The sequence below is a fragment of the Nycticebus coucang genome, chromosome 5 (genome assembly GCF_027406575.1).
Source record: "Nycticebus coucang isolate mNycCou1 chromosome 5, mNycCou1.pri, whole genome shotgun sequence".
In the NCBI taxonomy this organism is placed as follows: domain Eukaryota; kingdom Metazoa; phylum Chordata; class Mammalia; order Primates; family Lorisidae; genus Nycticebus; species Nycticebus coucang.
Window position 1 is genome coordinate 16,745,253 of NC_069784.1, and position 25,080 is coordinate 16,770,332.

Consider the following 25,080-nt stretch of genomic DNA (forward strand, 5'->3'; position numbering starts at 1 on the left):
GGTCATTTAAAAAATGGAATCTGAACTCAATCACTTCCCTGCTTACAACATTTTCATGGCTCCTCCTCCTCTCTGGCTTTGGGTCTAAGCTCTTTGCCTGCTTGGGCCTGGCCCTACTTGCCCTGTATGTGAAAAAAGATGTTGTTGACTGTGTTTCTTGGAAGTAAAATATTGTTCCATCACCCAGTCTGTCTCAAAACTTCCGTAGTGACCCATGTATACTCATCTCTTACGCTTTTGCTCTCCTTCCTTCTGCCCCAGCCATCTCACTCCATGCTATTCTCCACCCATGCTGTGCTCTCACCTCTACGGCCTTGAAAATGCTATTCCTTTCCTATGGATAAAAAACTAGCAAGAATTCTAAAATGCTCTAAAATGAATTAGTATCTTATGCAATGCAACAGTATCTATACATATTTGGAAAGTTACTCATATATAATCTTCCTATGGAGAATGAACAGTGTTCATAAGATTTGGTTTGGGGTTTTTAAAAGAAACTGATAACATGATATTCATAACTTTAAAAGTCACAAAGAAAATATCTGGACCATAGGGCTTTGGCATCAGAATTCTGAACACTCAGCCACTTACTTATATACTTGAATAATGTAACCATGATGCACCTCTGCTGTGGCAGAAGGATTTCTCAAAAATGGCCAGAGCATTACTGCTGTACAAAGATCACAGGGAAAAAAATGCCAGAGCAATATTCCCTGCCCCACATGCTCTTGCCACGGCCCCCATAATGAGATAGATTCTATATTCCCTCTCCTGGAAATCAGGTGGAGCTCTGAGGCTGCCTCAAGATTACAAAGCATTGGAAATGACACTGAATCACTTCTGAGGCCAGATCATACAGGGCGATATAGCTTCCGCCTGGCTTTGTCTCACTGGGTACTTGCCTTTGGAACCCAGCCACTATTGTGCAGTGGCCCATGCAGAGGGCACAGGGAGGTGTCCTGGTCAACAGCTCCAGCTAAGTTTCAGCCAAGGGCAAATGTCGACCACCAGACATGTGAGTGAAGAGCTTCCCATTGATTCCAGACCTGCGCCTTTGAATTACCCCAGCTGATGCTGAACAGAGAGAGATGCGCAGAGATTGCCTTAGACTCTCCCGAATTCAAATCTGTCACCAAAATAAATGCTGTCATTATTTTAAGCCACAAAGTTTAGGGACGGTTTGTTATGAAGCAAGTTGGGAAAATCACTTCATAAGGTTCTTGAGAGGATTAAATGAGATAAACTATATAAAGTTCCTAGTACAGTATCCATAAAATAGTAATCCTCAGTAAATGTTATTTAGAATGTGTCAGTAACTGTGGAGATTAGCCCAAGATAGGTTTGTTTCTTTCTATATCTATTTTGTTCCACGAAGGATTATAAAAAGAAGAATAGCATATAGCAGATCCATGCCTGTAATTCACATCGAGTAGAGACAGTAAGCCACGTACTCAAATAACTGTAACAGAAAATAGAACGAAAAGAGTACCACATGTCTCAAAAACTGATAAAGATGAGGATGGAACTATAAACAGTGGAATCCCCGGAGAGGGGGAGTGCAAAGATGTGGGACCGTGTCAGAGCAAGGCCCTGGTAGTTGGGATCAGCTACAACGGGGAGTAGAGAAAGAAAGAAACAGGTGAGTAAATTAAACAGATAAATAAGCCCCTGTGTACACCATGAAAAGCCATTAACTCATTTTTTAATCACTAGTTTTAAATACATAATTTTGTTCCATTAAACTCATTTTTTTTTTTTTTGAGACAGAACCTCAAGCTGTCGTCCTGGGTAGAGTGCCGTGCCATCACAGCTCACAGCAACCTCCAGCTCCTAGGCTCAAGCGATTCTTGTGCCTCTGCCTCCCAAGTAGCAGGCGCCCGGCTATTTTTTGGTTGCAGTCGTCATTGTTGTTTGGCGGGCCCGGGCTAGATTCGAACCCGCCAGCTCAGGCGTAGGTGGCTGTGCCTTAGCCACTTGAGCCACAGGTGTCGAGCCTAAACTCATCTTTTATCACCAGTTTTAAATACATAATTTTGTTCCAAAGTCTGCAAAGCATTCCTTGAAAGAAAAGCAATTAATAAGAATGACAAGTAACAAGTTGAAAGAAATAGCAAAATTAATTACAGAACATTGTGAATAGAGCTCTGTTTTTAGTCAAATCACTCCTAACTCAGCAGCTTGAAACAATGGGAGTTTGCTCACCTATGGTTCTAGGGGCCAAAAGGCCCAGAAGGGCGGGGCTGATTGTTCCTGGAGGCTCCAGTGGGGAGTCCATTCCTTTCCTCCTCCAGCTTCCGGGGCCTGCCACTCCTTGGTTGAATCACTCCAGCCTCTGCTTCCACCTGCACCCCACCTTTTCCTCCGTGAGAGTCAAATCTCCCTTTGTCTTTCCTTCATAGGAACACTCACCATTATGTTTAGGGGATGTCTAGATAATCAGGAAAATCTCCCCATCTTGAAATCCTTAATGATATCCATCAAATCCCTTTTGCCACCTGGGGCAACAGTCAGAGACTCCAGAGATTAGGGCATGGATATCTTTGGGGTCATCGTTGAGCCTACCATAAATTCCCAAAAAGATTCATTTGGGCTGGGCCTGGTGGCTCACACCTGTAATCCTAGCACTCCGGGAAGCCGAGGCAGGTGGATCGCCTGAGCTCACAGGTTGGCGACCACCCTGAGCAAGAGCGAGACCAGGTCTATACCAAAAATAAAAAAATATTAGTTAGATGCTAAGGCAGGTGCCTGTGGTCCCAACTACTTGAGAGGCTGAGGCAAGAGAATAACTTGAGCCTAAGAGTTTGAGGTTGCTGTGAGCTGTGATGCCAGGCAATTTACCGAAGGTGACAAAGTGAGACTCAGTCTCAAAAAAAAAGATTCCCAAATTGGAAGGAAAGTCCAGCAAAGATTTTACTCATTATTTACTACTTTTGTATGTGAAACACAGGATAAAACCTAAGCATAGAACACAAAAAAGCCTCCATGGAAATAATAAAAAGCGTGACTTAGAAAAGAAAAAAATTCTTGAGTTTGTGAATTAAAGAGCAACCTTTAACTCTTGGGCTTAAGCGATTCTCTTGCCTCAGCCTCCCAAGTACCTGGGGCTACAGGCGACAGCCACAACACCCAGCTATTTTTTGTTGTAGTTGTCATTGTTGTTTGGCAGTCGCGGTCCAGGTGTGAACCTGCCAGCCCCAGTATATGTGGCTGGCACCCTAACCACTGAGCTACAGGCGCTGAGCCTCAAGGAGCAGAGTTTTTTTTTTTTTTTTGTAGAGACAGAGTCTTACTTTATGGCCCTCGGTAGAGTGCCATGGCATCACACAGCTCACAGCAACCTCCAACTCCTGGGCTTAAGCGATTCTCTTGCCTCAGCCTCCCGAGTAGCTGGGACTACAGGCGCCCGCCACAACGCCCAACTATTTTTTGGTTGCAGTTCAGCCGGGGCCGGGTTTGAACCCGCTACCCTCGGTATATGGGGCCGGTGCCTTACCGACTGAGCCACAGGCGCCGCCCAGGAGCAGAGTTTTTAATTTTGATAAAGTTCAGTGTATCAATGTGTGTGTGTGTGAGAAAGAATCTCACTCTTTCACCCTGGGTAGAGTGCCATGGCATCATCATAGCTCACAGCAACCTCAAACTCCTGGGCTCAAGAGATCCTCTTGACTCAGGCTCTGGAGTAGCTGGGACTACAGGGATGCATCACCACAACCAGCTAGTTTTTTTGTTTTCAGACTGGTCTCAAACTCCTGAGGTTAACATAATCCACCCTCTTCAGCCTCCCAGAGTGCTAGAATTATAGGCATGACCATGGCACCTGGCCTATCAATTTTTTAAATGAATCATGTTTTTCGTGACCTGAGAGATTTTTGCATAACCCAGGATTTTCTCCAAGAAGGTTTATGTTTTTTGGCTTTACATTTAAGTCTATGATCCATTTTGAGCTAATTTTTATATATGATATGAGATATGGATAAAGTTTTCTTGCATATGAATATCCAGTTGTTGAAGCACCATTTGTTGAAAATACTATCTTTTCTCCACTGCATTACCTTTGTCAAAAATTCTTGTCCATATGTATGAGTTTATTTTTGAATTATTTTGTTCTATTGGTTTATTTATCTATCTTGTTACCAATACCATACTGTTTTGATTACTGTCACTTTGTAAATCATCTTAAAATCAGATAGTATTGGTTCTCCAATTTTGTTCTTTTTCCAAGCTGTTTTGGTTAGTACTTCATATGTATATTTATTTTAATTTACATATATAATTCTTTCATAAAATTTCCACTAGATGATTTATTAGAAGCACCAAAATGCCTTTGTTATATGCCTGGCCCCTGTGTAAATGGATTAAGGATATTGCTGATAATGGCTTAAATACTATTCCTGGATGGCTGAGGATGTTCATAGATATGGGTCACCGAGATGGCTGAGACAATCACCAATAGCCTTTCAGAAGTGAACACAGCACGGAACTACAGCAGCTGCAGGGAGGGATCCCACAGTTAACAAAAGCGAAACTAAAGATCTCCTCTGATACTTTCTTAAGAATAATCTTTAAAGGGGATTTAATAAGTTCCCATTTTAAAATAAAGTGCAAGTCAACCCTGGCTGTCATTAATACCGTAGTGTTTTAATCAGGTGATGAAAGCGTACTCTTCTAGGTGAGCCTGTAGACGCAAAGAGAAGGCACATTTTCCCTGGAGGTGGAGGAGGAGGAGGCAGGTTCTGCTGGGCACAGAAAGGAAAGGCGAGAGTGACAGGGATCTCTAAGGCTCAAGACAGCCAGAGCTGGCACATGGCCCTGGGGGCCCGAGGGCGTTTACTAGGACACGTGAGAATGTGCCCAGGGTGGGCACTTTGCGAATTAACTGGGGTCCCCCATGGCAGCACTTAGCCTAGAAATTAACTGGAAATGTTTCTGGGCTGGTTTTGGCGCCAACATGCAGGGCAGCGTTACTATTTCCTGCTCCCTTTGTAGAAGGGTGCCAGCTTTCATCTTCTGGCTTTGGTCACGATGGGAGGAAGCAATAGGAGGTCGTTGTTAGGGGATGACATCCTGTACTTCTCCTGTTTCCATAAAAGGGAGCGAACTTCTCCACTGCTCAAGAGGAAAGAGTGTGGAGAGATCCCTTCCAGCTTCCCCCTGACTCTTGTTTACTGCTCCCCACGTCGCACAGAGTGAATCATCCGAGTGGTGGACGGAGGACTGCAGCACGCTTGGCTGGGTGCCTTCGGCGTTCGCGCACCACGCACGAGCCTGTTTTTCATAGCACTGACAGGCTCTGCCCCCGAGAGGCCTGTTTTCTTAACTCTGCCAGTGCCTGGTTAGGAGTGATCAGATCACAGGGCAGGATCACACAGGGGATAAGCCCACTTGGCCACAGAACCCAGCCATATTCTCCAGCTCAGCTTTATCAGTAGTAAATTTGGTATTTTGCTGTCAAGATGTCCGGCTCCTATGTCCCGGCTCTAATCTTGGGAGGAGATAGTTGTTGGTCTCCTATCACCCAATGTTAACATAGAGGTAATTCAGGGAGAAATAAGCTGGTGGGAGAAGGTTAAAAGTTTGAGAAGAAATAAAATGGGAAAAAAAAAAAATGTGGTCAGAACAAAAGCATTGAAAAGTCCCCAAGACAGAAATTCAGCCTGCAAGGTTGGGCCTTGGCTCTCTCCAGGGCTCTTGAAGAACGGGCCCCTCTTGGGGCATGGCCCCAGATAGGCTGCAGACAGACCCTCCTCAGTCCTGCTAAGGAATACCAGACCCTTCACCTCTCTCCAGCATCAGCTCCAGATGGGACTTAGGCAAGTGCTTTGCATACATGAGATTCTTTCGTCTCTTATAAAGAGAGCAGCCTGGTACTGCGTCCAGCTTTCAGTACAGCTTTGACTTTTCTTGTGTCCCAGCATTTGTGAAAGGAAGGATAGAGGCTGTCTAAATCCATTTTGTGCTGCTCCAAAGGAATACCACAGGCTGGGTATTTCATAAAGAAAAAAGAGGAGGTTTTTGTTCACAGTTCTGACAACTGGACAGTTCAATCTGAGGAGGGCCTAAGGCTGCTTCCACTCCTGGCAGAAGGTGAAGGGAAGCCGGAGTGTGGAGTGAGCAGACATTCCATGGCAAGACAGGAAGCCAGAGGTGGGAGGTGCCAGGCTCTTTTTAACAACAGGCTGTCCTGGAAGTAATAGAGTGAGAACTCAGCCCTCTCCCCAGCAGGAAGAGCATTATTTATGAGTGATCTGGCCCCATGACAAAATACCTTCCTTAGGCCCCTCTCACAACATTGCCACATGGGGGATTAAACTTCAATCTGAAGTTTGGTGGGGACAAAAAAAAACAACATCCTCAGACCATAACAGAGACTCCACCTCAGTACTTTCCAAATCGTGGTACGTGTAACTGCACAGAAAACACACGTTTTGATTAGCTTAGTAGTTATGAATTCGTTTAGTCTATAGAAAAAAAGTATGCTTAATTTATTATTGACAAATGATGCTGGTTTCCATTTAAGGTAGCAATATGAAGTTTTACTCATATTTAATTAACAAGATTTTTAGGGAAAACAAGAAAACTTTGGATTGTCATAGAAATTGTGAGGGTTGTCTGTGAATGATGAAGGACTAGGGTAGCTAAAAGTAATATGGAAGGATCGAAAGAGACTCAGAACACTTATTTGTCTTTAGAGGCTTTTAATGGGAATTTTGGTTCTTTTTAACAGTGATGAATCCTAAAATTCGTGGAGAATTAATACAAATCTTCTAGAGATTAATTATAATCACACAAAGTACATCCCTAATTCTTTTTTGGTTTTTTTTTTTTGACACTTACTGTGAAGAGTACTGATGCCCACGATTTACTTTGAAATGCACCAAAAAATTAAGACAGGTTATGAAAAGATGTGCGATCAAGAAAATGTAACAAAAAGCTTACACTGTCCCAAAAGTTGCCTCTTAATAGCCATCCAAATGGGAAATTGTAGCTAAATGTACCTTTATGTACATAAATTACAAAATATTCATTACAAAATTTTACAAAATATTGACAAAATAATCTCTACATTTTGGACATTTTCCCTATATATGTTAAGGGGTGACTTTGGGGACACTCTGTACAATCCAGGTGTTAGATCTATAGGTGTTCACTTTACAATTTTAAACTTTTTTTTTATATTTGAAAATATTTATTTAAAAATGCCAAGGATGGCTGGGCGAGGTGACTCACATCTGTTATCCTAGCACTTTGGGAGAACAAGGGAGGTGGATTGAACTCAGGAATTCTAAAATCAGCCTGACAAGAGCAAGACCTTGTCTCTACTAAAAATAGAATAACTGGCCAGGGGTCGTGGTAGATGTCTGTAGTCCCAGCTACTTAGGAGGGTGAGTATCACTTGAGCCCAAGAGTTTGAAGTTGCTGTGAACTATGATAATGCCATGGCACTCTATCCAGGGCAACAGTGAGACTCTATCCCCACCCCCCAAAAGTGACTTCCTTCATGTATATTCATTTGGCTTTACAGGTGCATTTTGACAGAGTACAGATCAAACCCAGATTCATAACTGAGACGGCAACGGCTTTGACATTTCTTATCTACCAGTTGAGACAAGCAGTTTTCACTTGCACAATGATCAAACTTGCTCTTGGGTTAAAGAGTGGGTTTTACGATGGCTACAGGGGGAACAAAGTCAGACAAGCACAGGTGCAAACAGAGTGGTGAACATTTTGTTTCTTGAACAAAGGTCAAGAACAAGGGGTCACTGTTCATTATCTGCAGCTGTTAAAAAAAAAGTGAGCTCCAGGCATGTCCTTGCATCACTTTCACAAGGAATGTCTTGAATGCCAGGGGCTTTCCCTTTTCTTGAGTTAATGTACATTGCACTTTGTTAAAGCTGAAATTTCAAATTGTCCTTGGAGGAGTATTTTGAAGAGTAGAGCTTCCAGTCAAAGAAGTATATGAAATATACAGGGCAATCCTAAGTTTTCACTACATCTATATCTCCATTAGGTGAAAAAGCAAAATTAACCTAAATGATTTACAACCATGTCTAGGGTCATTATCAAACTTGTAAGGACGAAGTTAGCCCAACCAAGGGCAATAGCTGGGCATTTAAAACTGGTGCTTGACATTGAGAAAAACATTAGAACATTAAATGGAGTGTCTGTCTCCAAAGTGGTTTCTCTATTCTTTCTAATAAGGAAGAGTGGTATTTATATGCTTCATTCAAGCTTATGAAAACATTCTAGTATAATGAAAAGTAGCTTTTTCCAGTTCTAGAAAAAGTGCATACTAAAGAGAATCATGCCAAAATTAAGAGGTTATATTTTGCTTCTTTAAATAAATTAAGATTTTTTTAACAAAATATTTCTATTAACCTTCTTTTCTTAACATGAGATGTACCTTTTTTTTTTTTTTTTGAGACGGAGTCTCAAGCTGTTGCCCTGGGTAGAGTGCGGTGGCATCACAGCTCACAGCAACCTCCAACTCTTGGGCTTAAGCAATTCTCTTGCTTCAGCCTCCCAAGTAGCTGGGATTACAGACACCCACCAGGATACCTGGCTATTTTCTTTTTTTTTTGGTTATAGTTGTTATTGTTATTTGGCAGCCCAGGCTGGATTTGAACCCACCAGCTCTGGTGTATGTGGCTGGCACCTTAGCCGCTTGAGCTATCGGCGCTGACTCATGAGATGTACCTTTTTATACACATATAATTTAGATGACTTTTATACCAGACTCTACAAAAAGCCAGAATCGGCGCTGACCCATGAGATGTACCTTTTTATACACATATAATTTAGATGACTTTTATACCAAACTCTACAAAAAGCCAGAAACTAATTGTTTTTGTAGCAAAAAACAATTACTACAAAAAATTAGCCCAAATTTGCCAACCTACTGACTTGAAGAGTTACTTTTGTTACTTTTCCCAAAAAAAGGACAAATAATTTTTTTAAAAAAGATAACTTTCTTAACCAGAAATAATTATGCTCAGAAATGAACACTTAAAATTACATAGACCATGCATCTTATAATCCTTTATCTTTTTCTGACAAAAAAGACAACCATTCTCCAAGTATCCCTTTAAAGTCATTCATTTATTAACAATTAACCAAACATCTTCTATGTCATAGCAATGAACTAGATGTATGAGGTGCCTGCTGCCAGGCAGATTACATTTAGACAGGTGGACATTGATGATAAATAAATAAGGAAATAAATAATTTCAGATAGTGATAAATGAAAGTAAGCCAGACTGATAGGACAGTGACAATGAGTATAAATATAGTTTTTAAAGTTTTTCTTCAATTTGATTTAAATGTGAACAGTTATCAAAGCTATAAATGTCTGCAGTGCCATAATGAAGGCCAAGGAAATGATGTGGTTTATCTTTTTGAAACTAGTGTCTATGAATAGAGTGGACTGTGGGTATAGAGAGGAAAGAGTGATAGCAGAGATGAGCTAGGAAGAGACAGAGGGACAACGGTGGCTTGACAAACTTATGTGCAGTTTCAGGGCACAGCACTCAGACCTGTTGATGGGTAGGGTAAGTCGGCAAAGGGTAAGACAGACTCCAATCTGGGAGCAACAAGGTTCTGATGAGGACTAGGGAAGTGCTTGTACATTTGTCACTGTTTTGCCTACTCTGCTAGCAAACTCCCTCCTTGTGGTCAAAGAGTTTACCACTGAGATACAGCCGATTGCCCTCTCACTCCCGGAAGTTAGGGTACAATCTGATGCTTCCATCAGGAACTGAGAACCAGCAAGGATGCAGAGAAGCAGGATGTTCCTAACTATTCCCAGCGGTGCACACAGGCTGATCAGTGGCAGGGTGGCAGCCGTGTAACCAAGTGTGCCCTTGACTGCTGTCATTCCCACAACCTAGACTTTCTTAGTTTCCACGTCTATTTCTCTAGGCTTTCCCATTAAAAAAAAATTACTTTAGGCTCAGCAGCTAGGGCGCCAGCCACATATGCTGGAGCTGACAGGTTCAAATCTAGCGTGGGCCTGCCAAACAATGACAACTACAACCAAAAATAGCCAGGCGCCTGTAGTCCCAGGTACTTGGGAGGCTGAGGCAAGAGAATTGCTTAAGCTCAAGAGTTTGAGGTTGCTGTGAGCTGTGACGCCACGCATTCTAATGAGGGCGATATAGTGAGATTCTGTCTCAAAAAAAATAAAAATAAAAGTAAAAAATAAATTAAAAAATTACTTTAAAAGATTGAGGCATGACTTATATTAAGGGCACAAACCTTAAAAGTATGAAACTTGATATGTGAACACCCACGAAACCACTGAGATCAAGACACAAAAGATTTTTAGCACCCTAAAATATCCTTCCCTTTGACACATCATTTTTTCAATGAATTCTGTACCTGTTGGGATTAGTTTTTGGTTAAGGCAGAAGAGTACCAACACTCTGACCTGTGGAACTTCAATGTTTATCAAATGTGAGTCTTATTGAATTCAAAAAGAAAATTGGTTAGGAAAAGAGTAAATGAACGTTTTTTCTTTTTGTACCAAAGTTCTCAGGTCAGTAAGACTCAAATTAGAACTAATTATTAAACATAAGACAACATTATCATAACTGGTTTTTAATTTAAAAAATCCTGTCAATTTGTGTTCTGGAAACTAAATTCTTTTCAGGAACCATACCAGTATCTAACCCTTTTTCTTGTAGGATCCCGACATATAAAGCTACACAATCTGAAAATTTCCAAAGACAGTCACTATGTGGGATTTTTCTTAGATATATATATGAATTCTTCCTGCCTTCTTATTTTACCAGTAACTCTTGTGAGCATCACCATCAGGTACACAGCATCAATACTAATGCTTATGGGATGTTATAAGGCATTTTAATAACTACTATATTAACAATAGCAACATACACTACAAAGAACTCAAAAATATGGAATCATTTCAATCTCTTTTGATGGCAACTCCATCCTTCATCTGCTTAGGCCCTATCCCTTTCCTAGTCCACTAGCAGATTTTTTTAGCTCCTACTTTAAAATGTATCCAGAATACAACCATTTCTCGCCATTTCTATTCTTTCTATCCTGGTCTGAATTATCTTCTTTCTAGCCTAGATTACTGCAAAACTGGATAACTGCAGATAATAGTGAAATACCTTCAAAGGGAAAATCAGCTTAAACATGGAACTGAAGATCCAATAAAAATGAAGTGTGAGGAAAAATAAGTCTCATCAGACATGAAGGATTCAGAGTTTATCTCCCATGTACTGTTCCTGGGGATAAAAAAGGCGTGTGTAAATATATTTCAGCAAACAACCAGAAAAACAAACTCAAGAAAGAGTAGGATCCACAAAAAGACCATAGCAGTACAAAGAAAATCCTAAAGTAGCTAAAATCACTTTGTCCAAATTTGATAAAGTTGCAAAGCATTAAATGGGGGTGGGTGCCCATAGCTCAGTGGTTAGGGTAGCAGGCACATGCTCTGGTGCTGGTGGGTTCAAACCCGGCCAGGGCCTTCTAAACAAACAAACAAACAAAAAACGTAGCCAGGTGTTGTGGCGGACACCTGTAATTCACAGCTACTAGGGAGGCTGAGGCAAGAGAATTGCTTGAGCCCAAGAGTTGGAGGTTGCTGTGAGCTATGATGCCACAGCACTCTACCCAGGGCAACAAAGCGAGATTTTATCTCAATTAAAACAAAACAAAACATAGGCTCAGCACCTGTGGCTCAAGCGGCTAAGGCACCAGCCACATACACATGAGCTGACGGGTTCGAATCCAGCCTGGGCCCACCAAACAACAATGACGGCTGCAACCAAAAAATAGCCAGGCATTGTGGCGGGCGCCTGTAGTCCCAGCTACTTGGGAGGCTGAGGCAGGAGAATCACTTGAGCCCAGGAGTTGGAGGTTGCTGTGAGCTGTAATGCCACGGCACTTTACCCAGGGCAACAGCTTGAGGCTCTGTCTCAAAAAATAAAATAAATAAAATAAAATGTACTTTCATGCATTAATGTATACATGATCTATGTGTTTATGATTTAATAAAAGAATTTAAAAAATTAAAAAAAAAAAAAAAAAACATAAAATGGGACCAGGTACGGTGGCACACGCCTGTAATCCTAGGACTCTGGAGGCCAAGCAGGTGGATTGCCTGAGCTCACAAGTTTGAGACCAACCTGAGCAAAAGTGAGATCCCGTCTCTAAAAAGATAGCTGGGCAGGCAGGACAAAATTTTAAGAGAGATTTTTATCCAACAAATGCAATCAGTTTAACCTAATTCTTTGTACCCTCAATGAATCCCAAAGAATTAAAAAAAAAAAAAAAAGATTACGACTATAGAACCAAGTATTAAAGGACTGTTTAAACGTCAACAACAACAACAAAAGCCAGGCATTGTAGCAGGTACCTGTAATCCCAGCTACTTGGGAGGGTGGGGCAAGAGGATTGCTTGAGCCCAAGAGTTTGACATTGCTGTAAGCTGTGATGCCACAGCACTCAACTGCAGGGCAACTGAGACTCTGTCTCAAAAAAGAGAAGCATAAAATGATCTTAGGGTTATAATGAAGAAGATATAAGAAAAATAAAAAGATAAGAATAAGCTTTAGGAATCCCAGGACGAGAGCTAAAAGCACTCCACAAATTTGGTAATTCAACAGTATGACCAAAAGGAGAGCTGAATTACAGTAAGGAAAGGATTCTTCTTCTGTTCAAGAAATAAAGGCAATTATATACTCCAGGAAAAATAATAATAATCTGTTAAAGTCATGACTCAATCATGAAGCAAATGATGTATGTTATGATTCGGAGGAGCTGATGGCTAATAAGCAAAAAATCCATTTGACTTCTGCTTGGAACAGTCTGCTTAAATCAGCACAGACTTAAGGACATAAGATTAGAAACGTTGGAAGAAAGAAATCAGCTGGTTTGCCTGTGAATACTTTTGTGTAATTCAGTGGGACTCCTAATTACTGACTGAAGTTCTTAGAGTCCATATACTACATAAAAGAACTTAAGTACAGTCCCACAAAATAATATACATGTATTAACGCTGATTATAAAAACTCTCAGTATAACTCATGGAAGTTAGGAGGTAAGGGTAGCAGTGAGGGGGATGGTCACGTCTTCAATGGCAGGGAATCAACAAAGACTGTCTAAAAACGATGGATCAAAAATAAAGATTATTAATTAAGCTACACAGGAAAACAAACAGAGAACTAACAACACAGCAAAAATGGTACGAAGAAATGGAGTGAGATAAATTGCTTATCATTCATAATAGAAATATTCTGCTTAAATGACAAATGAAGAAACATGCCGTTACCTCTGAGAAGTGAAATTGGTGTGGGTGGCAGGACTGTTTAAATAAAAGTTTTATTCAGCCATTTGCTTGAAAATTAAAGGCATGAGAGCTAGCAGGCTCATAAAGGAATGATAGCAGACAGTGTGGAAAGATACCAGGAAATAATAAAAAAGCAGGTACAAAAACTCAAAAATGATTTGAAATAAAAGGATATTTAAAGTAAAGGCATTTAAACTTATTCAGCACTTCTAGTGCAACAAAGAATATAAAAGAGGTTTATAATTATGACTCAATGATTAGGCAAAAAATGTTGAGAATTCTCTTTATAAGAAGACAGATATTAACTTTAAAACTATCCCCATCCAAAATAATACAATAATATAGTAATATAAGCATGGCTCTTAAGTATTTCAGACCCTGGAAAATTAAATTTTAGGCAAATAAATGTTAATATATATATTTATAGATAATACATGATGGTCCAATACTTTAACACCTTTGTTTAAAAAGAATATTAAAATAAATGATCCTTAAAATCATTATGAGAATAGCATGACATCAAGGTTACAATACTTTAATAAAATTTTTACATTTCTGAAACAACTTACTCAATTCATACAATATACATAAATAGCAAACAAAAAGGAAAAAAGTAAATCAGTCTTCCTATAAAATATTTAAAAGTACTTTCCTTTGCGCAATACGTATGTTCTTTCGGTATTCTGAATTTTGACATAAAGCTTTAAAAAAGGAAAATTTCATATAAAAATAGTTATCTTTTTTTATAGTTATCTTTTTTAATAATGGATTTTCAAATTAAATAACAAAGGTATTCTGTTTACCAATATATATTGCATAGAAATAGTTAATTTCTTTAATATTTAGAAAAGCATCGGGAAGTCAGTTTTTTAATGGATACTATATCTTAAAAGCTGGTAATTTAAGTTTTACTGTAATTTTAAAATTACACCTTCTTTAGGTATAAAAGTTAAAAAAATAGATTTTGATTTAATAAAAAGGCTTCTAAAATTACATTTTTTAAACACCACTATGATTGCCATAATGACTACTTTTTAGATACATTTAGCCAAAATAAGTTAATTTTAAAAAATAACATGCAATAAACTGGCAAGATGATTTCTTTAAAAACAAATGAGGGTAATTATAAAGTCAGTGTCATAAATGTACTACTACAAATAAATAAAGCAGAATATAAAAATGCACAGAATAGATTAAGTTTTTTTTAACCCAAGTTACCCATGCAGAGTTAGTGTACTTAATCCCTCAAGGAGTTAGAGAATTGTAAGTTTAAAAGATGACTTTTTGGCTGGGCATGGTGGCTAACATCTTTAATCTTACCACTCTGGGAGGCTGGGGTGGAAGATCCCTTTAGCTCAGTTGGAGACTAGCCTGACAAGAGCTAAACTCTGTCTCTACTAAAAACAGAAAAAATAAGCCCAGTGTTGTTGGGGGTGCCTGTAGTCCCAGCTACTTGGGAGGCTGAGACAGGAGGATTGCTTGAGCCCAGCAGTTTGAGGTTGTTGTGAGCTAGGCTGATGCTACCACACTCTGGCCTGGGCAACAAGATGAGACTCTGTCTTAAAAAAAAAAAAAAAAAAGATGATTTTTCACAGACGATACTGTGACTTTCTGTGAATCAAGAAAATAAAGTTTATTATTTCCAATCAGATGCTTCTAGAGTGGTTTTGGTCAGTGTTTTTATGTAACTCCTTTCATTTAAATGTCCTTTCCCTGAAAAAGACATTTACAAGCTAATGATTTTGGCCTCATGACATATATACTTTAAAAATACATGTGCTTCTATAGGCAACCCCTCCATTCTAATACTTCTATATATATGTGCACTTATAAATATACATAATTTCAGGATTATAAAAATATTTAATTCTTATAAACTTAAATAATTACTGAATGTTAATACGGAATACATTAATATTTGTATACTTTTACTTATAAAAAGTTTTTATAGCAGCATTTGCACTGCAAATGAAATGTGACCAAATGATGTTTCATCGTACCAGGACTCACACTGAAAATCAGACTGAGCAGCAGTGTCCTTCCTCTAAAGAAACATCTTAGCTACAGAATAGCAGTTCCCACAAAGTACTAAAACCTTGAGGGGCTAATGACTTGCCTAAACCTTCTAAATGCATGTGAAAATTATATCCACAGAGTTGGCAAGATTTATTAAAATATCCCAAGAAGTCCAAGTTATTTTTATCCCCAGAAAAGTGTTCTAGTAAGTAAAAACTATATGAGTGAATAATGTTTTTAGTTCAATCACAAACTTATTAGAAATGAACTGAAAATTTCAAGAGTAAAAAAATAAAAAACATCACTGTGGGAGGTATAAGTAAGAAAGAAAAGAAAGTGAGAAAGATAGATCCGAAACTTTAAGGCATTCTGAAAGATCAAATAAAAACTCTCAATCTCAAATACTCATATTAGCTTATTTTTGTTGAGCTCATGTTCCAGATTTCCAATCAAAGTATCAATACTTTCTTGTAGATCTTTGAGATTGACTTTTCTATCCATTGTAGATTCAATAGTCTGCATTGTCAAATATGTCTGAAATGTGCGCTCTTTGGACATGGGAAGTGGCTGTTCAATCACTATTTCTGGTCCACTCATTTTGCTATAATTTTCTCCGTTTTCTCTGTCTTCTGAAGGGACATCATCATAATCCACATCATTTAAGTTTTCTCTTGTACTTAAAAAGTAGTTTTCTCCACAGCTGCTCCAGTCTCCTGCATAACGATTGCTAAGTGGACTGTCTAATCTGGTTTGTCTTGGTCTAAGAACTCCTGATGAATCAGAACCGCTCAAATCTAACATGTAAGGCCGTTCTTTCTTCCTCCTTAAATAATTCAGAGATGACTTCTGCTCTGGGAACAAATTGTTTGTTGATTCTTTGACAGTTAAACGTTGCACTAGAAATGAACAATAATTTTGTTTTAGTGACACTAAGCCAGCTGGCCTTAAAAACACACAGCTGAAGATAAGCCATTTAATAATCAACCACAAACATGCATTAAACAAAAATACATGCACACTGCCATAAGAAAGCATTCCATAATTATTTTTTTCTATCATCAGACAAAATCAAGATTAGGGATAGAAGCAATCCAGTAGAATGTTTGGTGGTGCTAATTCATGCTATAACATCCCAAAACAAATCAAATTTCTAATTTCTGTGCAAGTTAATTATTATCTAGCTATAATTCAAACAGTAGCTAAGCTGGTAGCTTCTCCTAAATTAAAAGCTACAGCAACAAGCAGGCAAAGCATGTTGATGTACAAACAAAACAGAAAGTTCCTTGTCTGCAAACATCTAAATGAGCCAAAGGCATTTAAAGTGATCACTCTAAAAGTTCTGACCTTTGTGGGCTTTTATGAAATTCTATTAGCAGCAGTTTATAATTTATTTTACTAAGCAGCCCAAATTTCACTTTGATAAAAAGCGTGAATACCAGATTTGGCCAATTACCTGAATTTGATTATACAGCATTATCTACTAATAGTCTTCGTTTATTGCCTGGAAATAGTATAGATATTTTATTTTCCCATTCTGGTTAGGTATTTAACAATAACAAATAACATTCCCCATATTAAGACTCATTTCTTCTGAGAACAGGCATTGTGCTGTCCATATAGAGGCACACACTATTTCATTACAAACCAAGGCTTTATTGCTTACTCTTTTTTATACATTGCACAAATTATTTGTCTATGGCTCTTTTGTATACAAAACGGACTTAATATAAAATGCTGAGACACAGCTGTCCGTGATACCTTTCTCTTTCTGCTTGTTTATTTTCTGTTAATAAGTTCCTCTCCATTTAGCGTCCCCATCCCCTTGCTTTTCTCCTCTCATTCGGTTACTCTTTTTCTTTGTACTTAACTGTCACATTGTTGTTTTAACCAGCCAGCTACCCTACTCTGTTCACCTTGAGATTACCTAATCTGATCTAACCGTGTATCTTTGAATCTGTCTCAAGCTTGTCTTATTGTGCTTACATTTTCTGACATTTGCTTACAAAATTCAGACCCATTTTGCTGCCAGTTGGTTAAAGTTGTTTAACTAAGACTCTATTTAAACATTATTTTTGCATAATATCTTAGAAAATATTTAAGAAGATAAATTGATAGTTTATACCTTTTAGATTAAATATCCAATTTCTGAAAAGCCAACATCAGCGGCTTTTTAGATTACGGATGCTGGAATGGTTTCCCACTAAATATGCAGAGAAAATAGCTAATTTTAACTTCAAGAGAAAAGTCCTGGTTTTCCCACCACTGTCAATTACCCACTTCAAAAGAATAAAAAATGCAGTTGATAGAGGCTGCTGGAAACATTTCAAAATGCAGTAAGTACTAAAAAATTTAACTTTTCCTTACTTCACCCATAGATTTGTTTTTAATTGCCACTTTATTAGCCTTTTATCTACAGTATAATTATTCCTATGTAACAGAAATACATTATGTGTTTAGTTAATGCTGGTGAAGACCTGGGAATATAAGGTTAAACAATAACATAATCCTTGACCTCATAAAACTTGCAATCTAATAAGAAAAATAAAATAAAAAGAATTACAGAAAAATGGACACCATTTCTAAAAAACCTATCACAGATTTTCTCATCATAGAAAATGCAGTATAGTGGGTGGCACCTGTGGCTCAAGGAGTAGGGCGCCAGTCCCATATGCCGGAGGTGGTGGGTTCAAACCCAGCCTGGGCCAAAAACCACAAAAAAAAAAAAAGAAAGAAAGAAAATGCAGTATAGCAAAGATTTAGAAGTTACATATTCTCTCTAAATCTATTTCTCCATTTGTAGAGTGACGGGGTAACATATAAGAGATTTTTAGTATTCTTCAAACAGAAACCCACACTAAAAGAAAAATTTTTATGAAAACTCAATACATAAGACAGATAAAAAGAAGGCTGAATTGAACTGTACTGAACTGAAATGTGTTTTCTTTTCTCTTTTCTTTTTTTGAGTCTCACTTGGCCGCCCTGGGTAGAGTGGCATGGCGTCACAGCTCACAGCAACCTCAACTCTTGGACTCAAGAGATTCTCTTGTCTCAGGTTCCTGAGTAGCTGAGACTACAGGTACCCGCCACAACACCTGGCTATTTTTTTTAAAGAGGAGGTCTCGCTCTGGCTCAGGCTGATCTCAAACTCATGAACTCAGGCAATCCACCTGCTTCAGCCTCCCAGAGTGCTAGGATTACAGGCGTGAGCCACCACACCCCACCATGAAATGTGTTTTCTGAACTGAAATGTGTTTCTGTATTGTCCTCCCCACCTATCAATCTGCCCCCAAAGCCATTTCCAAAAAACCTCAGAGCTCGGTGGAAGATAATCTGAAAAAATATTAGCAGGATAATTTTTACCTTCTAGTGCACTGATATATTATAGTTCTACCTAATTAATTTACTGAACACACGATTTTTCAAATGGAAATCTCAAAGCAAATTATCTTCTTACCCTAAACAGAAAGTTTAGAAAGTAAAAAGTAAACAGAAGATGGAGGCAACTCTTTTCAATTCCGAAGTTGGAGAAATTCCAAATAGAAAAATACGATATGCAGAGCAAGGAAAGTCAAAATGTACAATTGAATCCATGGAGAAAAGCATTCACTGAATTAATATCCTACAGCCTGGTGGTACTTGCCACATTTCCTATGTCACCATCAGTTTTCTCAGGCCACCCATTGACTTGATTTCTGTCTTTTCCTAAATCTAACAGCAGGTGACTTAGAAGGTAAAACTATTATTTCCTCTCATCCTTCTGCCCTGTTCTGTCCTTTGTCTAACGTACTACAATTAAAGAAAAACAGTGTTGGGCAGCGCCTGTGACTCAGTGAGTAGGGCACCAGCCCCATATACTGAGGGTGGCGGGTTCAAGCCCACCCTAGCCAAACTGCAATAAAAAATAGCCCGGCGTTTGTGGCGGGCGCCTGTGGTCCCAGCTACTCAGGAGGCTGAGGCAAGAGAATCGCCTAACCCCAAGAGCTGGAGATTGCTGTGAGCTGTGACACCACAGCACTACTGAGGGTGACAAAGTAAGACTCTGTCTCTTAAAAAAAGAAAGAAAGAAAGAAAGAAAGAAAGAAAGAAAGAAAGAAAGAAAGAAAGAAAGAAAGAAAGAAAGAAAGAAAGAAAGAAAGAAAGAAATAGTGTTATAGAAAAAGGAGCAGTTATTTTTAAAATCAACAACATAAACCTTTGGAATAGGTGCTATACACTAAGAACAGTTGTTTAAGGTTTTCATTAAAATACAGGAATATGAAACGTGAACCTACTTTTCCTATAACACAGAATATAAATTGTTTCTGTTCACAAACTCAAAACTGAGTTAGCTATTACAAAATGATAAAATGACAGTAATCTCCGATACAGAATTCATGACAAAGAACTAAGGTTACTGACAGTAAACCTAATGGTGTCTCTAGGGAAGCAAATTTTCATTTGTGGTTACAATGGTAAGATGGCTTTTTCCCAAATTCCTGATGTTTATTAAACTTACAGCTGTTCTAGGAAAAAGAAAACACACATTTAAAACTTGAGAGATCCCTTAAGTTAGGCATCAAATGCTGAAATCATCCCAATTATCCTGAGAATTTTGATTAGGGATTTTTAAATAATTAAAATACATTTAAATTCCATTAAAATAGATATTAAAATAATTTTTAAGCCTGCATTTAAGACAAAGTAAAAATTTTAACTTAACAAATTTAAAAGTTGAACACTTACTAACTTAATGTTTAATTCACTTTTAAAATTAATCAGATTTATTTCAAAAGACTAAACTGGGGCTGGGTATCGTGGCTCACGCATGTAACTCTAGCACTCTGGGAGACCAAGGCAGATGCATTCCTTGAGCTCAAGAGTTCGAGACCCAGAGAAATTAAATACTTCAATGACATTCACATGTTGAAGAAATTTGCCATAATTAAACCAGCTCTCCAGGATATTCTCAGACCTATCCTCCATAAAGACCAGCGTAATTCTCTACCACAAAAGTAAACCCACCTAGAAAATTCTGATCAAATTCCAACTTTCACAGTCGCAAAAGTATTAAAAATGTCCACCGGACTCTTGAAAGGCTTATCAATATTCTCGATTAATGTGAATGGTTTAAATTGTCCTCTAAAGAGGTACAGGTTGGCTGACTGGATACAAAAACTCAAGCCAGATATCTGCTGCAACAAGAATCTTGTCTTACATTAAAAGACAAGTATAGACTCAAGGTGAAGGGATGGTCATCTATACTCCAGGCAAATGGAAAGCAGAAAAAAGCAGGTGTTGCAATCCTATTCCCAGATGCAATAGGCTTTAAACCAACCAAAATAAGGAAGGATAAGGATGGACACTTCATATTTGTTAAAGGTAATACTCAATTTAATGAGATTTCAATTATTAATATTTATGCACCCAACCAGAACACACCTCAATTTATAAGAGAAACTCTAACAGACACGAGCAACTATATTTCCCCCAGTTCCATTGTAGCTGGAGATGTTAACACCCCTTTGGATAGAGCCTCCAAAAAGAAGCTAAGCAAAGAAATTTTAGATTTAAACTTAACCATTCAACATCTGGACTTATCAGACATCTACAGAACATTTCATCCCAACAAAACTGAATATACATTCTTCTATCAGCCCACGGAACATACTCCAAAATCGACCACATCCTAGGCCACAAATCTAACCTCAGCAAATTTTAAAATATAGAAATTATTCATTCCATCTTCTCAGACCATCATGGAATAAAAGTTGAACTCACTAACAACAGGAACCTCAATACCGATACAAAAACATGGAAGCTAAACAACCTTATGCTGAAGGATAGATGGGTTATAGATGAGATTAAGAAGGAAATCACCAAATTTTTGGAACAAAACAACAAGCAAGACACGAATTACCAGAACCTCTGAGATACTGCAAAGGCAGACCTAAGAGGGAAATTTATAGCACTGCAAGCCTTCCTCAAGAAAACAGAAAGAGAGGAAGTTAATAACTTAATGGGACATCTCAAGCAACTGGAGAAGGAAGAACACCCCAACACCAAACCCAGCAGAAGAAAAGAAATAACCAAAATCAGAGCAGAATTAAATGAAATCGAAAACAAAGAATTATACAACAGATTAATAAATCCAAAGGCTGGTTTTTTGAAAAGTTCAATAAACTAGATAAACCTTTGGCCAACCTAACCAGGAAAAAAAGAGTAAAATCTCTAATTTCATCAATCAGAAATGGTAACGATGAAATAATAACAGACCCCTCAGAAATTCAAAAAATCCTTAACAAATACTACAAAAAACTCTACTCTCAGAAATATGAAAATATGAAAGAAATCGACCGATACCTGAAGTACGCCACCTACCAAGACTTAGCCACAACGAAGTGGAAATGTTGAACAGGCCTATATCAAGTTCTGAAATAGCATCAACTATACAAAATCTCCCTAAAAAGAAAAGCCCGGGACCAGATGGCTTTACGTCAGAATTCTACCAAACCTTTAAAGAAGAACTAGCACCTATATTACTAAACCTCTCCCAAAATATAGAAAAAGAAGGAATATTACCTAACATTCTACAAAGCAAACATCACCTTGATCCCCAAACCAGGGAAAGACCCAACAAGAAAAGAAAATTATAGACCAATATCACTAATGAATATTGATGCTAAAATGCTAAAATACTCAATAAGATCCTAACAAACAGAATCCAACAACACATCAAAAAAATTATACACCATGACCAAGTGGGATTTATCACAGGGTCTCAAGGCTGGTTCAATATACGTAAATCTATAAATGTAATTCAGCACATAAACAAACTAAAAAATAAGGACCATATGATTCTTTCAATTGATGCAGAAAAAGCTTTTGATAATATCCAGCATCCATTCATGATCAGAGCACTTAAGAAAATTGATATAGAAGGGACATTTCTTAAACTAATGGAGGCCATCTACAGCAAACCCACAGCCAATATCGTATTGAATGGAGTTAAATTGAAATCATTTCCACTTGGATCAGGAACCAGGCAAGGTTTCCCATTGTCTCCATTGCTCTTTAACATTGTAATGGAAGTTTTAGCCATGGCAATTAGGGAAGAAAAGGCGATCAAGGGTATCCATATAGGGTCAGAAGAGATCAAACTTTCACTCTTCGCAGATGACATGATCATATATCTGGAAAACACTATGGATTCTACTACAAAACTTTTAGAAGTGATCAAGGAATACAGCAATGTCTCAGGCTACAAAATCAACACCCATAAATCTGTAGCCTTTATATATACCAACAATAACCAAGCCGAAAAAACAGTCAAGGACTCTATTCTTTTCACAGTAGTGCCAAAGATGAAATATTTGGGAGTATACCTAACAAAGGACATGAAAGATCTCTACAAAGAGAACTATGAAACTCTAAGAAAAGAAATAGCTGAAGATGTTAACAAATGGAAAAACATAACATGCTCATGGCTGGGAAGAATCAACATTGCTAAAATGTCTATACTACCCAAAGCAATATATAATTTTAATGCAATTCCTATTAAAGCTCCATTGTCATATTTTAAAGATCTTGAAAAAATAATACTTTGTTTTATATGGAATTAGAAAAAGCCTTGAATAGCCAAAACATTACTCAGCAATAAAAACAAAGCTGGAGGAATCACATTACCAGACCTGAGACTGTTCTATAAATAGATAGTGATCAAAACAGCATGGTATTGGCACAAAAACAGAGAAGTAGATGTCTGGAACAGAATAGAGAACCAAGAGATGAATCCAGCTACTTACCGTTATCTGATCTTCAACAAGCCAATTAAAAACATTCAGTGGGGAAAAAATTCTATTTAACAAATGGTGCTGGGTGAACTGGCTGGCAACCTGTAGGAGATTGAAACTGGACCCACACCTTTCACCATTAACTAAGATAGACTCTCACTGGATAAAAGATTTAAACTTAAGACATGAAACTATAAAAATACTTGAAGAAAGTACAGAGAAAACTCTTGAAGGAATCAGCCTGGGTGAATATTTTATGAGGAGGACTCCCCAGGCAATTGAAGCAGTATCAAAAATACACTACTGGGACCTGGTCAAACTAAAAAGCTTCTGCACAGTCAAGAACATAGTAAGTAAAGCAAGCAGACAGCCCTCAGAATGGGAGAATATATTTGCAGCTTATACCTCTGATAAAGATTTAATAACCAGAATCCACAGAGAACTCAAACATATTAGCAAGAAAAGAACACGTGATCCCATCTCAGGGTGGGCAAGGGACTTGAAAAGAAACTTCTCTAAAGAAGACACACGCACAATCTACAAACACAAAAAGCTCATCATCCTTAATCATCAGAGAAATGCAAATCAAAACTACTTTGAGATATCACCTAACCCCAGTAAAAGTAGCACACATAACAAAATCCCAAAACCAGAGATGTTGGCGTGGATGTGGAGGAAAGGGCACACTTCTACACTGCTGGTGGGAATGCACACTAATACGTTCCTTCTGGAAGGATGTTTGGAGAATACTTAAGAGACCTAACAATAGACCTGCCATTCGATCCTATAATTCCTTTACTAGGTTTATACCCAGAAGACCAAAAGTCACAATATAACAAAGACATCTGTAAGAATGTTTGTTGCAGCCCAATTCATAATTGCTAAGTCATGGAAGAAGCCCAAGTGTCCATAAACCCACGAATGGACTAGCAAATTGTGGTACATGTATAACATAGAATATTATACAGCCTTAAAGAAAGATGGAGACTTTACCTCCTTCATGTTTACGTGGATGGAGCTGGAACATATTCTTCCTAGCAAAGTATCTCAGAAATGGAAGAAAAAGTATCCAATATACTTAGCTCTACTATGAAGCTAAATTATAGCTTTCACATGAAGGCTATAACCCAACTATAGCATAAGACTATGAGGAAAGGGCCAAGGAAGGGGAAGGGAGGGGGGAGGTTAGGGTGGAGGGAGGATAATGGGTGGGGCCACACCTACAGTGCATCTTAGAATGGGTACAGGCAAAACTTACTAAAGGCAGAATACAAATGTCTACATACAGTAACTAAGAAAATGCCATGAAGGCTACGTTGAACAGTTTGATGAGACTATTTCAGATTGTATAGGAAACCAGCACATTGTACCCCTTGATTGCACTAATGTACACAGCTATGAGTTAACAATAAAAAAAGAAAAAAAAAAAGAGTTTGAGACCAGTCTGAGCAAGAGTGAGGCCCATCTTCACTAAAAATAGAAAAATTAGCCAGGTGTTGTAGTGGGGGTCTGATGTCTCAGCTATTCCAGAGGCTGAGGCAATAGGATTGCTGAAGCCCAAGAATTTGAGGTTAAATAAAAGACGAAATCAAGCATTCCTTTGTACTTTGGACTTTCCTTCTCATCTCCATCAATAAGTGAGAAATGGATGACATGCACTGAGGGCTTGTTTTGTGTTAAACACTTTGCTCACTGCTTTGGATGTATCCAGTCTTCACACAACACGGAGGCAGGCCCTATTGAGAGAGCAGCAAACTGAGGCTTGAAGAAGTTAGTCTCTGCATGAGCCCACACTGCAGGCAAGCCAGTGACGCCAAGCCTGACCCCCTCCCTTCTGTGCTCCACACTGAGCACCTGTGTGGGTGAAGGCAGTGGGGGGTTACCATACGATAAGATAATTTTGGAACTTAAATACAGGATTCTTTATAGAACATGTAATTAAATACATATTTATTTAGTTTTAAAACTGTCTAAGAGATA

The 25,080-nt window shown here is 38.3% G+C and overlaps 2 protein-coding genes across 7 annotated transcripts in view; both read right to left on the bottom strand.

The window, feature by feature from the left end:
• The window catches only part of BCL10 (BCL10 immune signaling adaptor), a 238,928-nt gene that overhangs the window by 108,672 nt on the left and 105,176 nt on the right, over positions 1-25,080 (bottom strand). The window lies entirely within an intron of this gene.
• SYDE2 (synapse defective Rho GTPase homolog 2) overlaps positions 6,700-25,080 on the bottom strand; it is a 58,086-nt gene continuing 39,705 nt past the window's right edge. For 2 of the 6 annotated variants that reach the window (XM_053591193.1, XM_053591192.1), the window contains exon 7: positions 6,700-16,227. In XM_053591193.1, the coding sequence (XP_053447168.1) occupies positions 15,737-16,227 (491 nt within the window). In that variant the 3' untranslated portion in view covers positions 6,700-15,736. Of the gene's footprint in view, positions 16,228-16,784; positions 16,833-17,453; positions 17,532-25,080 lie in introns of all 6 variants that reach the window. The other 4 variants (XR_008380126.1, XM_053591195.1, XM_053591194.1 and 1 more) reach the window with 4 other exon arrangements.